Here is a 13,247-nt window from a genome sequence, read left to right as displayed (position 1 = left end):
CTCTTTTAAATGAAACCAGAGAGCGTTGACAGAGAGGAGAAGGTAGAAATGACTCAGCCTGGAACTGAAAATATGGATGGAGGACAACAGAGCTGCTTCATGGAAGAACAACCTCAGATTAGCCTGTTAGCCTTCGCGCTAGCCCTCAAACAAGCTAACTGTTGTCGTCCATCCATATTTTCAGTTCCAGGCTGAGTCATTTCTACCTTCTCCTCTCTGTCAACGCTCTCTGGTTTCATTTAAAAGAGTCGATCATCAGATATTGTCCAAGATTAACCTTCAGGGAGGATATAGCTCGCTAGCAGCCTCGCACCGAGGACCTATCCACGTCATCATTTACCCAGAGTGCTTTGCATGTAAATAAAATGGCTCCATCCGTGTTAACATATATTTTTTAACTTTTAGTTAAAAAATTATAAAAACTGAACATCCTACAATATTTGTACAGTCTTTATTTTACAGTTAAAATATATGTTTATCAAATAAAGTCTAATGTTACAACTAACTGTGGATCCCTTTAAGACCCTGAGCTGTGACTGATGTGGGACTGGCTGAGAGTGATTCATCTCACAGTATCACACATGATTCCATATAAAGTTATTTTCATGGTCTGGCAAAATTAGCACCAACACCATCAATCTGTGCAACATTTCTTCCTCCAAGAACTGCTTGGTCTTTGTTCTGAAGAAGGGTGGATGTTCATCATTAGAGAGGTCTGCTGTGGCAGAACTGCAACCCTGAGATGCTCCTGCTGGCTCAGGGGGCCTCTTCACAGGAAGAGGCATGCAGCACCATGCAGGTCTTTATAGGCCTGTAAAAGACAGACAGACAAAAGCTTCAGACACTTTTAACTAAAAACAGCAAATTCTGCAGCCACGGACCCCAGAAACACACAAGACCCCAGAAACACACCAGCTTGTTAGGTTGGGCAGAGACGTGCCCCACATGTTCATCATTTCCTCTCCTGCTCTAGGAAACTACAGTTCCTCCCTACAGTAGCAGGGTTTCTGCTGCAGGCTGTGTGCTTAACAAGCTCCTCAATGGGCTTCAGAGAAAACACTGTCCCAAAGTGTAGTACACAGTACACAGTACACAGTACACAGTGTTCATGCAAAGGTCAGTGAGGTCGATGCAGCTTCTCACAGCCTGCTGTCGTGTCTGCAGGTCTCAGTCTTCAACATGTCATCCACTTCAAAAGGAGAAGTTTATGATGTCCCAGTGCAGGCGAGGCAGGCCCTGCTCACTGTGAGTACACGCAACAGTTCAAATGACTCATGCTGCATCCTGTGTGGCTGCTGCTCAGATGTCTTTATGGGCTTCTCATGTTGTCTTTGCAGGAATCAACAGCTCCAGGTCAAATGCTACTGAAGAAAACACATATTCCACCTTCCAGTCTGGACAGGAGAATTAACTCTCCAGAAAATACTAGTGGCAGTTCAAGAGACTTTTTTGTAAGTTTTAGATGGAAACGACTAGAGAAGCTTTGAGCTTGACCCTTTTTTCACAGGGGTTGTGATAGTTTTCACCTGAGCTCCAGGCCTGAGAGCTTTGGGTTGTATGAAGTACGTTCCTGGACTCTAAAGGACTGAGATCTCTGAGGGTTTTACTGGATGTTTGTGAGTCTGGTCTTACAGTTAGGAGTTATGTTTTTAACCATTAGCTGGTGCTTGACTTCCCTGGTGTTCCAACCCTAACCCTGCTCAACATGTGCCCAAATACCTTAGCTGCTACGATGGCTAACAGGCCCTACCATGTTGTACAGAGGCAGGTGATTGGCTGGATAGAACTGCCTCTTTCTGGGAGTTTTTCATGATGACTGTCTAACATGGCTGTTTTCATACCTGAGACTTGGTTTTATGTCTTTAAACTGGTTTTTCTGGGAGCTTTCTGTGTTCTTATCATGGATCCTGGAGCCACAGGGCTTTACTGTGTGAACGCTTCACAGCGTTSAGATMATTTGTTCTTCCGTACGTTTTTTAGCATCGAAGTCAGTCCACAATTTTTGTGCGATTTCAACAATTCATGTATCAAAACGTTCATCTCATTCATGTGAGGGCTGCTCTGACTTTTGGTATTTCAGCTTTTTATACTTTATCAGCTATTTCACTTTTTTAGCCACTTTTTTACTATTGAAAATGAATGGAGCTGTTTTCATCTTCCTTAAACTCCTTTAAAATATTTCTAAATCTTTACAGCACCTCACACATTTTGTTCTGGTTATGCTATTTTTTTGCTTTTTTGTGCTATTTAGCTACTTTTTTTTGCTAATTTTAGTTTTTTAGCAAAAATTCTGCTTCTTTCCACTATTCTTCTGCTTTTTTCTATTTTTTGTACTTTTTTCTGCTACTTTGTGTTTTTTATGCTTCTTACACATGCTTTCTTCTATATTCAGCTATTTTCTGCACTTTTAGCTAATGTTCAGCTGTTATCAGCTAAAATTAGCTATTTCTAAGCTAAATACATAACTTTTGTAGCCATGCAACCGAAGTTGAGCTCTATATGCTCCATTATGCTAATTAAAACATTTCCAGCTGGTTCTTACCTGTTCTATTGAAAACTTCGGCTGTTTTAGCTATTTTTCTACAAATTATGACTTTTTAGTAGTTTTGTGCAGTTCTTTTCTGCTAATTTTATATCTTTACCACACTTTCACTATCTGGGTGCTTCTTTCAACTTGTTTCTGCTATCTATAGCTTACTCTTATGCTAATTTTAGCCTTTTTTGGCTCTTTTAGCAAAAATGCTACTTTTTTCTGCTATTCGACTGCAGTATTCTCATTTTTTAAAATTATTTCTGCTAATTTGAACTGTTTATGCTTCTTACAGATGCTTTCTGCTATATTCGGCTATTTTAGCTTTTAGCTGTTTTCTGCTTTTTAAACTATATTTTTGCTAATTCTTACTGTTTTTCTCCAAAGTTAGGGATTTTTTTTCCTTTTAGTTTTTCAAATTGAACATGCATTAACTGTTTCAGCTCCATTTCAGCAGCTTTCAGCCAGTGTTTTCAGTAACAGGCATTCACACTCTCTAGTTATTGTGATATCTTCTTCTCACACATGCGTCTCTGGTATTCTTCAGTCTCAGCTCAGTGTCAGTCCTGAATGGATCTACTGTTATTATTTTCCTGCCATTAGAGCCATTGGGTGGTGTGATTTCTGCTTCTTGTGAGTTTGTCCTCAGACAAGAAGCCAGAGCTCTGAGGCATTGTTTGGCAGTCTGTAGATCAGCTATGGTCAAGTTTCAACGTTTTCATGGCGGATCTTTCTTCATTGCACTTTTCTGTTGCTCTGACCGCTGGCTGATGCCTTGATCTTACCTTCAAGCCTCATGCTTTGTAGTTGGAAAGCCCTCAGAGATCTACTGTGTGTCTGAGGAGCTCAGTTCCAGGAACAGCCAGGACACATCCAGCTCTCAGGCCTCTTGACGACCCAAGCTGGAGGTGAAAAGTGTCACTGTCTTTGTGGGAAATGTACGGCCAGCTGAGTGTTCTTCAAATTTCCACCTGAAATCTTATTGAAATGAACTTTTAAGACTAATCAGCAATTCTAAATATTTCTAATGAAATATTAGTTTTTCTCACCAACATGTTGAAATGATTAGCAGTTTGTTTGCACACCTTTAACTGTCAGAGATATTTCTATAGTTACAGATGTTTTACTTTCCTCAGATTGGTATCTTTGATAACAGAACTGATTTTGATCTTTGCTCAGCTTGTTAACTGAAATACTTTGGTTCTTTAATTCTTTGATACTGATAGTTATCTTCTTTTTGTCTCAGGACCCAAACTATGACTTTCCGGTTCCCTCAGCCACTGAATGCCACGAGAGAATTGTTGGTGAATACAGGACTCTTCCTAATCCTCGCAAACCTGAATGGATCTACGATGTGCCAGTGGGCTCGGGGAAACTGAGTCCAATCCAAGGCATCTATGACACTCTGCCCTCCAAATCCACTCACAGGCTGATATATGACACCCCTCCATCATCTGCTGGATCTGTTCAAACCAGAAATGACCCTGGCTCTCTGTATGACATACCAAAGTCTGATCCTCTAGATATCTCTAGTCCAGAAAAAGGGCTCCAACAAGTTCCACCTGACGACAAGCCCCCAACCCAAGCACCTACAGAGTCAGTGAAGGAAGACCCCCTGAGCAGAGCCGGGACTGATTCAGGTGATCAGAATCCCCTGGTGAGCAGGGCTGACCTAAGCACTGAGCTCAAAAGGGTGCGCCTGCAGCGGATGAGGAATTTTTTGGCTTGTACGACCTTCTGTGATCTTCCAGGAGGGAAAGAAGCAGCTGTGCAGGAAGAGAAGCAAAGCAGACACTCAGACTCAGCAGACAGTCAAAGGATCAGCACAGCCTCCAGCTCTTCCTCCAGCTCTTGTGACTCTTTTGCTTTGAGCTCCTCTCCTGAACCTCCACGAGAAGTGACGCTCAGTCACAACGAGGCCTGCCGCCGAGTCCTGGACCTGCAGGAGTCGGTCTGCAGGACGGTGCCGCAGCTCATGGATTTTGTCAGCAGTAACTGGAGATGTAAAGAACACCTGGAACATCATCTGACAGAAATCAAAGAAGCAGTGGAGAGGATAGTGTGCTCGTTGACGGGCTTCATCCATTTTGCTCAGGACATTAAAGGGAATGCTCTGAGTTTAACAGACGCCAACCTGCAGACCCGACTCTACAAACAGCTGACTGTCATAGAGGACTCCTCCGTGATCCTGCAGCAAACTGCCAGCAAGCTGAACACAGCAGGCTGGTCCCTCAGAACCATCTGTCAGGATCCAGGTCAAGTCCAGACACCTGACCAACTGGATCGCTTTGTTCTGGTAGCACGAACTGTTCCAGATGACGTCAAACACCTCGTGTCCATCATCTGTGCCAACAGCAAGCTTCTGTTCAAAACTCCTCCCAAAGATTCAGACTCTGTCACCAACACAAGTCCTCCAGAGACCAAGAAGAGTCTGCTCAAGACTGAAGGACAGGCAGTGGAAGACAATGATGACTATGTAGAACTACAGGTTAAAAACTCTTCTTATATTCATGCAGAATGTATTAATAACTGGAGTTAATGATGAGTAGATTTTAACAAACAAAACCTGTAAATGTTTTACGTTTTCCTCAGACAAATGCTGAAGAAACGACCATGGAGAGAAAAGAGAAGACACCAGTAAAAAGTGTCTCACCTGTCTCTACAACAGTATGTAAACAAACCAACACAACATGCAGGAAAGGTTTTATACAGCCTGCATCTGATTCACTGTGTTACTGCATCTGATTCACTGTTACTGCATCTGATTCATTCTGTTACTGCATCTGTTTCACTGTGTTACTGCATCTGATTCACTCTGTTACTGTATATGATTCATTCTGTTACTGCATCTGTTTCACTGTGTTACTGCATCTGATTCACTCTGTTACTGCATCTGATTCATTCTGTTACTGCATCTGTTTCACTGTGTTACTGCATCTGATTCACGCTGTTACTGCATCTGATTCATTCTGTTACTGCATCTGATTCACACTGTTACTGCATCTGATTCACTGTGTTACTGCATCTGATTCATTCTGTTACTGCATCTGATTCACTCTGTTACTGCATCTGATTCATTCTGTTACTGCATCTGATTCATTCTGTTACTGCATCTGATTCATTCTGTTACTGCATCTGATTCACTCTGTTACTGCATCTGATTCACTGTGTTACTGCATCTGATTCATTCTGTTACTGCATCTGATTCACTGTGTTACTGCATCTGATTCACTGTGTTACTGCATCTGATTCATTCTGTTACTGCATCTGATTCACGCTGTTACAGCATCTGATTCACTGTTACTGCATCTGATTCTGTGTTACTGCATCTGATTCATTCTGTTACTGCATCTGATTCACTCTGTTACAGCATCTGATTCACTCTGTTACAGCATCTGATTCACTGTTACTGCATCTGATTCACTGTTACTGCATCTGATTCATTCTGTTACTGCATCTGATTCACTCTGTTACAGCATCTGATTCACTGTTACTGCATCTGATTCACTGTTACTGCATCTGATTCACTGTGTTTCTCTGTTTCAGGTTGAAAAGCAGTCTGAGTCCTCCAGCAGCACAGAGCAGCAGCCATCTCCCCGGTCAGAGCACTGCCGGCTGTACTTTGGAGCTCTTCAAAAAGCCATCGGAGGATTTGTGGACAGCGTCAGCCTCGGCCAGCCACCAGAAAAGTTCATCCCGCAGAGTAAGCTGGTGATCATGGTTGGCCAGAGGCTGGTGGACACCCTTTATAAGGAGGCCCATCATCGAGGCTCCTGCCAGATCCTCCTGTGTAAAAGCAACCACCTTTGTGCTCTTCTGAAGCAGCTGGCTGTGGCCACCAAAAAGGCAGCACTGCACTTCCCAGATAGGCAGGTTCTGCTGGAGGCCCAGGATTTTGCAAAGATCCTGGCTCAAAAAGCGCAACATTTCCGGACTTCACTGGACCTCTGAGGTCTGAGAACCGCTCTCATGTCGTGTTCGTTCTTCATGTATGAACCAGCTCGCTGTTTGAGTTTCTGTTTCTATCGTTTCTGAGCTACAACAAAATATATTTTGATAAATATTGAATAAGAATGAGTGTTGTGCTGTAGAGAAGAGTGGCAATGAAAGGATCCAGAGCAGTAACTGCACAGAGTATAAATTCAAAACATTAGAGCAAAATTACTAAAGGCTGTAAAATATCATTTGCAATTTTTGAAAAGTATGAAAACAATAAGGCTATGAATATCAGGACAAATATGTGTAAATATAAATGTAGTAAAAGACAGTATAACATGCTTTGTGAATGAAATAAAAGAGTAAAATTGTTGTGAACGTCTGTTTAGTGAACATTAAGTGAAAAATAGTCATTTTAAGAAGAATTTATTTCAGTTTTTATCTAAAATAATAAGAAATGTAAAAAAGATTTACAGAGAACTTAATGACTTCTCAGCAAATTGTTTAAACTCATAATTATTAATTAGTTATATTTTACCAATATACTACCAAATACTCGCAAGAAGTGCTTATGTATCCCTTCTGGCCTGCCAACGCCTCGCGGTCCCTGGAGGACCTGGAAAGTCTCTGGGGAGTCGGAGGTCTGGCTTTCTCTCCTGGACCTGGATGTTTCTAAACTGCCCCAGTTTAACATATTTATAAATGTTTGATTGTACATTTCAAACATTCTCTTCAAGAGTCTTATATTTTAGGTAATTTACAAGCAACATTTTTCTCATTAAATGATTTTAACCATTATTTAAAAAACGTATTTCTTGTTATCTGAACATAAATTAAAGATGATTTAATACCAAACTTCAGATCATTTTTTGTTAGTTTTATTTATTTATTTTTTTAGTATAATGACATTTGTTCAGTCTCTAACTTTAGGAGCAGAGTGTGAGGGTCTTGTTTTCTGTCATTTGATCCTCTGCGGACCTCTGCTGGTGAAAACATGTAACTGCTGCTTCTTCCATTCAAGCTGAAGTCCCCCCTGCAGGGTGGTCTCAGCTGGAGCACCTCTCAATAAACAGAACCCATGCCGTGTCACCTCTCAAGCTCAAGCACGAGTTGAGGCTCCTCCCCGTCCAGCGGAGGCTCCTCCCCCTCCAGTGAGGGAAGGACATGGCCCCCACAGTCAGCTGTCACCACTTATAAGAAGAAGACAGGTTATCACAGCTGCAGTGGGTGAAAAACATCAAGCTTTTAGTTTTGATCTTTCTCCATTGTTCTCATTATATTTCTCTCCACAGTATTTTTAGATTAAAAAAATCTTCACTGACTTCTCTAAACTTTTAACTTATATTTTTTCTCATCTTTGTAAAGACTATAGTTTTATTTTTCCTTTGAGTGCCTGAATCCAAACCTGTCTGTTTTCTCCTGATCTTCAGCTTGACCTTTCTTGGGATAAATGGTATTTCTTCCTCTTCTCCACAAACTACCATATCTGAAAACAAACGTTTTAGATTTTTCAGAAATATAATTTTTTTGTAAATAACATTGGATAAATTACACTTCAGCTTTAATCAAATGATTATATTTATTTATCTTACATCTTACATTTCATATTTGACCCTTTATTTACAGTATAAGCAACCCACTTCAGATGTTATATACCTGAGCCTAAATCTAACCTAAACTCAACTCACGTTAGTCTTAACTCTGACCCCTGACCCACCAACAGTATTCTCCCAATGGGGACAGGGTTTTTGTCCCCGTAAGGAACAGTGAGTCCTTACTGGGCTGTGTGTACTGGAAAAGTCATTTGAGATTTTGTAAGTTTAGTAGGTTTTTTTGTTTTCCTTAAACATTTTTTTACTTAGATAACTCTAGTTTCATATTTTCCAGAATTGTATATCCTGCAGAGCTCTTTCCAGTGATATTCTGCCAGAAGCAGACAGCTCGACACAAAAACTATCTTTCAAGCAGAAATATTGCAGCAAGATGTTTCAATGCTTTGAAAAGTTCCTCCCAGCTTCAGCCCCCAGCAGCAGAAACGTTTCCCATTTTTTAAAGTTTTCTTGTTTTTTGTAAGTAGATTCTAGCAGAGCTGTCCATTTTGTCAAAACATATGTTGTCATTATTTTTATAATTTTGTAACCAAACATAATATATGGTGTCCAGTTTGATCTCATTCAGAGTTGCTCTGAGCAGCACTGTTGTCTCTGTTAAAGTATTTCATGATGACACAGCCACATTGTAAAACTAATAAATATTAACAATGTCAAAATTTTCAAGATGCACACAGAACTTTTGTTAAACAAAACCTAACCTGGGGTGGACTAGAGAGAAACAAACAGTTTGTGACTTGACTACATTTACAAAACAAGCATTTGTTTGAGAAGTAGTGCACCAGTGAAGCTAAGGCACATGTCTTTGGAAACTACCTGGAAAAAACCCCCAAAGTATATTCATGTTATATTATACATACAACGCCTGGCAAAAAGAAAGGAATCACCAGTCTTCAGACATTCAGACATTTCTTTCTGTAAAACAAACTCAGATCAAAAACATGATACAATAATAAGGTCATTCCAAAGTGAAACTTGTTGGCTTTCAGGAACACTCAAAGAAATGAAGAGAAAACATTGTGCAAGTCAGTGAATGTTACTTTTATTGACCAAGCACAGGAAAAAAATATGGAACCACTTAATTTGGAGGTAGAAAATAAGGACACATCCAGTCAGTTTCTTTTCCCTGGTGGCATGGTTGCTAAAGATGTGGGCTGTTCACAGTCAACTGTATCCAAGATATGGACCAAATATTAACAGCTGATTGGTTGTTACAGCCAAGCGTACTGGTTGACCAAGAAAGACATCAAAGCGTCAAGACAAACAACTTAAGGCCATTTGTCTTGAAAACTGAAAAAGTACAACTAAACAGATGAAGCATAAATGGGAGGAAGCTGGAGCCAATGTATGTGACTGAACTGTAAGAAATGGCCTAAAGGAAATGGGATTTCAATACATGAAAGCTAAAAGAAAACCATCATTGGCACCTAAACAAAAAAGAACAAGACTGCAATGGGCTAAGGAGAGGCAACCATGGACTGTGGATGACTGGATGAAAGTTATCTTCAGTGATGAGTCAAGAATCTGCATTGGACAAGGTGATGATGCTAGAACCTTTGTTTGGTGTCGTTCCAGTGAGATTTATGAAGAGGACTGCCTGAAGAAAACAACCACATTTCCACAGTCCTTGATGATATGGGGCTGCATGTCAGGCAAAGGCACTGGGGAGATGACTGTGGTTCATTCTTCTATCAATGCACAAGTTTACATTGACATGTTGGACAGTTTTCTCATCCCTTCAATTGAACAGATGTTTGGAGGTGATGAAATCATTTTCCAAGATGACACTACATCGTGCCTTAGGGCAAAAACAGTGAAGGCATTCCTTGGAGAAAGACACATTCAGTCCATGTCATGGCCTGCACATAGTTCAGATCTCAACCCAATTGAAAATCTGTGGTGGAAATTTAAAAAAATGGTCCACAAGAAGCTCCGACCTGCAAAGCTGATCTGGCAAACTGTTATCAAAGAGAGTTGGACCAAATTGATGAAGAATACTGTTTGTTACTCATCAAGTCCAGGCCTCAGAGACTGCAAGTCGTTATAAAAGCCAAAGGTGGTGCAACTAAATACTAGTGATGCATTTTGAATGGTCTTTTATCTGTTTTTCATGATTCCATACTTTTTTCCTCAGAATTGAGTGGTTCCATATTTTTTCCCTGTGCTTGGTCAATAAAAGTAACATTCACTGACTTCCACAATGTTTTCTCTTCATTTCTTTGAGTGTTCCTGAAAGCCAACAAGTTGCACTTTAGAATGACCTTATTATTGTATCATGTTTTTGATCTGAGCTTGTTTTACAGAATGAAATGTCTGAATGAGTGCTCATCCAAGACTGGTGATTCCTTTCTTTTTGCCAGGGGTTGTATAACCTGGAGACTAAGCTGTTGTTATCCTTCCACCATAGAGCATACTGGCTAACCATCACTGTGTGGCAGTGCTTATCAGAAGAGGCTGATGATCATGACTGCTGGGAAAATAAGTGGTTGTCCTCTCCCAACCCAAAGTAATATTGCCAGCACCCGCAGTCTCTCCAGGGCAAAGAGGATCTTCAAAGACCACCTCAATCCTGTTCAGCCCTTGCTCAGCCTGTATCCTCCAACAGAAGGTACAGAAGGTTAAGAGCTGCACCAACAGACTCAATGGACCATCCAGACTCAGAACACCAGCCAAACATCCTGAATGCAACAACTACTTTATTATTGCCTTGTCTATGGTTTTTCAGGACAGATGTCCCTTGTGTACAAAAGTTTTTTTTCTTGTGTAGGTTTGATTTAAAACCTTGCCTGCGCTCGTTCATAATCCACACCACAGCTGGCCAGTCATGTTCTGAGCAGATGTGCTGGCTGGAGGTGCATTAAGCTCCACCTTTGACAGAGCTTTATTCATATTCCAGTGAAGTTGGGCGACATTGTGTCTCAGGGTGTGTACCCCCCCCCTTGGATATGGCAAACATAATGGAGTGATCTGAACCTTTGTGGTTCTGGAAGTCCAACTGACAGAACCAGATCAGGAAGGGGCTAGAACCCATGTCTCAGCCTGACCATCCTCTACCTCTGGTCCTTGGAAGGGAGTTTGCCCAGTCCACATGTGTATGGTGGACATGGAGAAGGCATTCAACTGTATTACCCAGGGTATTCTGTAGGGGTGCTCAATGAATATTGTATTGGGGATCTGATAGGGTTGGGAGATATTGGGATTAAAGCTGATAATGATTAATATGATGATTAATCTCCTGCAGTCCTTGGATGCTACATGTCCTAGTCACATGACCAATTTAAATCACCCTAGTGGGAAAGATTTGCTCTCTGTAAAAATCTGTTCCAAATTATGTCAAAAGTAGACTTCAGTTTTTAAAATGTGTTAATAGACAAAGTAAATTAATTGAACTTAAAAAAAAAAAGTTAGTTATATTTGAACCAGAGAGGAGCACTGAGCGGACTGACTGGGGAAATCTCCAATCAGTCTGGTGACATTAAACATATTAATTGTCAAAAAATAATCAATTAAAGTTTTTCTGATGATTAATTTCACACAATGTGATTTTGCCCAACCCTAATGGTACAGCCTTGTCATTCTCTAAACAAATTATGTGAAACAGCTGCAATGATTCAGCACAAGGAATTTTAAAACCATGGCTATGGCTTAAACTCATTCAGATTCAAAACTTTAAATTTAGTGAAATTCATTTTCAAACCAATACGGTTTAAAATTATGCAAAAACGAATTCAGTCTGAGAGATTCAAATTCAGTTTCTGATGAGACAAGTCTCTTCCTTTAAGCCATAGCCTTCCGCATGTGCAAAACAGAATATATAGAGTGGTTGGACAATGAAATTGAAACACCTGTCATTTTAGTGTGGGAAGATTCATAACTAAATTGGACCATCCTGGTGGCCAATATTCATTAACTGCACATTGCACAAGTAAGAGCAGAGTGTGAAGGTTCAATTAGCAGGGTAAGAGCACAGTTTGGCTCAAAATATTACAATGCACACGTTATGGGTGACATACCAGAGACCAAAAGAGGACAAATTGTTGGTGCACGTCTTGTTGGAGCATCTGTGACCAAGACAGCAAGTCTTTGTGATGTATCAAGAGCCAAAGTATCCAGGGTAATGTCAGCATACCACCAAGAAGGATGAACCACATCCAACAGGATTATTATGTATAATTGATCCAAAGATGACCCAAAGATCCAGTTCCCCAGCAAAAACAGAGTAATATAGTGTATGCTGTTAAGTGTCAGGAGGACTGTGGTCAGTCATACATTTGGGAAACAAAACACTGTTCAAAAGAATGAGCCAGCACAGACGAGCTACGTAATCGGGTCAGGACTCTGCAGTTTACACTCATCTACAGGCCAGGACTCTRCAGTTTACACTCATCTACAGGCCAGGACTCTRCAGTTTACACTCATCTACAGGCCAGGACTCTRCAGTTTACACTCATCTACAGGCCAGGACTCTRCAGTTTACACTCATCTACAGGCCAGGACTCTGCAGTTTACACTCATCTACAGGCCAGGACTCTGCAGTTTACACTCATCTACAGGCCAGCGGTCACTCTTTCATGGATGAAGATGTTCTTATCCTTGATAGAGAGGAACGTTGGTTTGAGAGAGGAGAAAAGGAAGCCATCTTTGTGAAGAAAAACTGTCCACCATTAAACAGAGGTGGAGGCCTTCGTGTCCATTTGTCTTCCTCCTACAACACTGTTATTGCAAGTTTGACTCAGCCTCCTGTAAGCAAAAGGTGTGAATCTGGGTCCCAGTGATACACAACACAAAGAGGGAAAGAGGGACAAAAACAAGGGGATGTTAAAACCCCCGCTTGCATTCACTACATTCACATAACACGGCATGGGTTAGGTGATGGGGCACATGACCCTCTATAAACAACAGAGCTAATCAAGCCTATTGTTAGTCGATGGCTCTATTTTGCATGTGACTAACCTGTTTGTCCATGTGGAGGCAGAGCTTATAAGGCTGAGTTTCAACTGAAACTCATCAGACTGAAGAAGTCTCTTGGAGGAGAGACGAAACATTTCACTAAAGAAGAACCATCCAGAGGACCTACTTATTTTTTCTTTTTGAAGCTGACAAAGAGTTGGTGTGTGTCTTATCATGTGTTCATTCTTTTAGCCTAAACAGTGAGGTTCTGTCGTCTGATG

General features: G+C 40.9%; 1 protein-coding gene across 1 annotated transcript in view; it reads left to right on the top strand.

The window, feature by feature from the left end:
• cass4 (Cas scaffold protein family member 4) overlaps positions 1-6,838 on the top strand; it is a 37,657-nt gene extending 30,819 nt beyond the window's left edge. Inside the window, exons 3-7 of the mRNA XM_014021700.1 lie at positions 1,165-1,245; positions 1,338-1,451; positions 3,777-5,018; positions 5,123-5,197; positions 6,077-6,838. Of these exons, the coding sequence (XP_013877154.1) occupies positions 1,165-1,245; positions 1,338-1,451; positions 3,777-5,018; positions 5,123-5,197; positions 6,077-6,481 (1,917 nt within the window). The 3' untranslated portion in view covers positions 6,482-6,838. The remainder of the gene's footprint in view (positions 1-1,164; positions 1,246-1,337; positions 1,452-3,776; positions 5,019-5,122; positions 5,198-6,076) is intronic.
• The last annotated feature ends 6,409 nt before the right edge of the window (positions 6,839-13,247 follow it).

This window comes from Austrofundulus limnaeus, unplaced genomic scaffold (genome assembly GCF_001266775.1).
Source record: "Austrofundulus limnaeus strain Quisiro unplaced genomic scaffold, Austrofundulus_limnaeus-1.0 Scaffold301, whole genome shotgun sequence".
Classification (NCBI taxonomy): domain Eukaryota; kingdom Metazoa; phylum Chordata; class Actinopteri; order Cyprinodontiformes; family Rivulidae; genus Austrofundulus; species Austrofundulus limnaeus.
The sequence above is the reverse complement of the archived record's forward strand: the minus strand, read 5'-3'. Positions and strand labels throughout refer to the sequence as shown.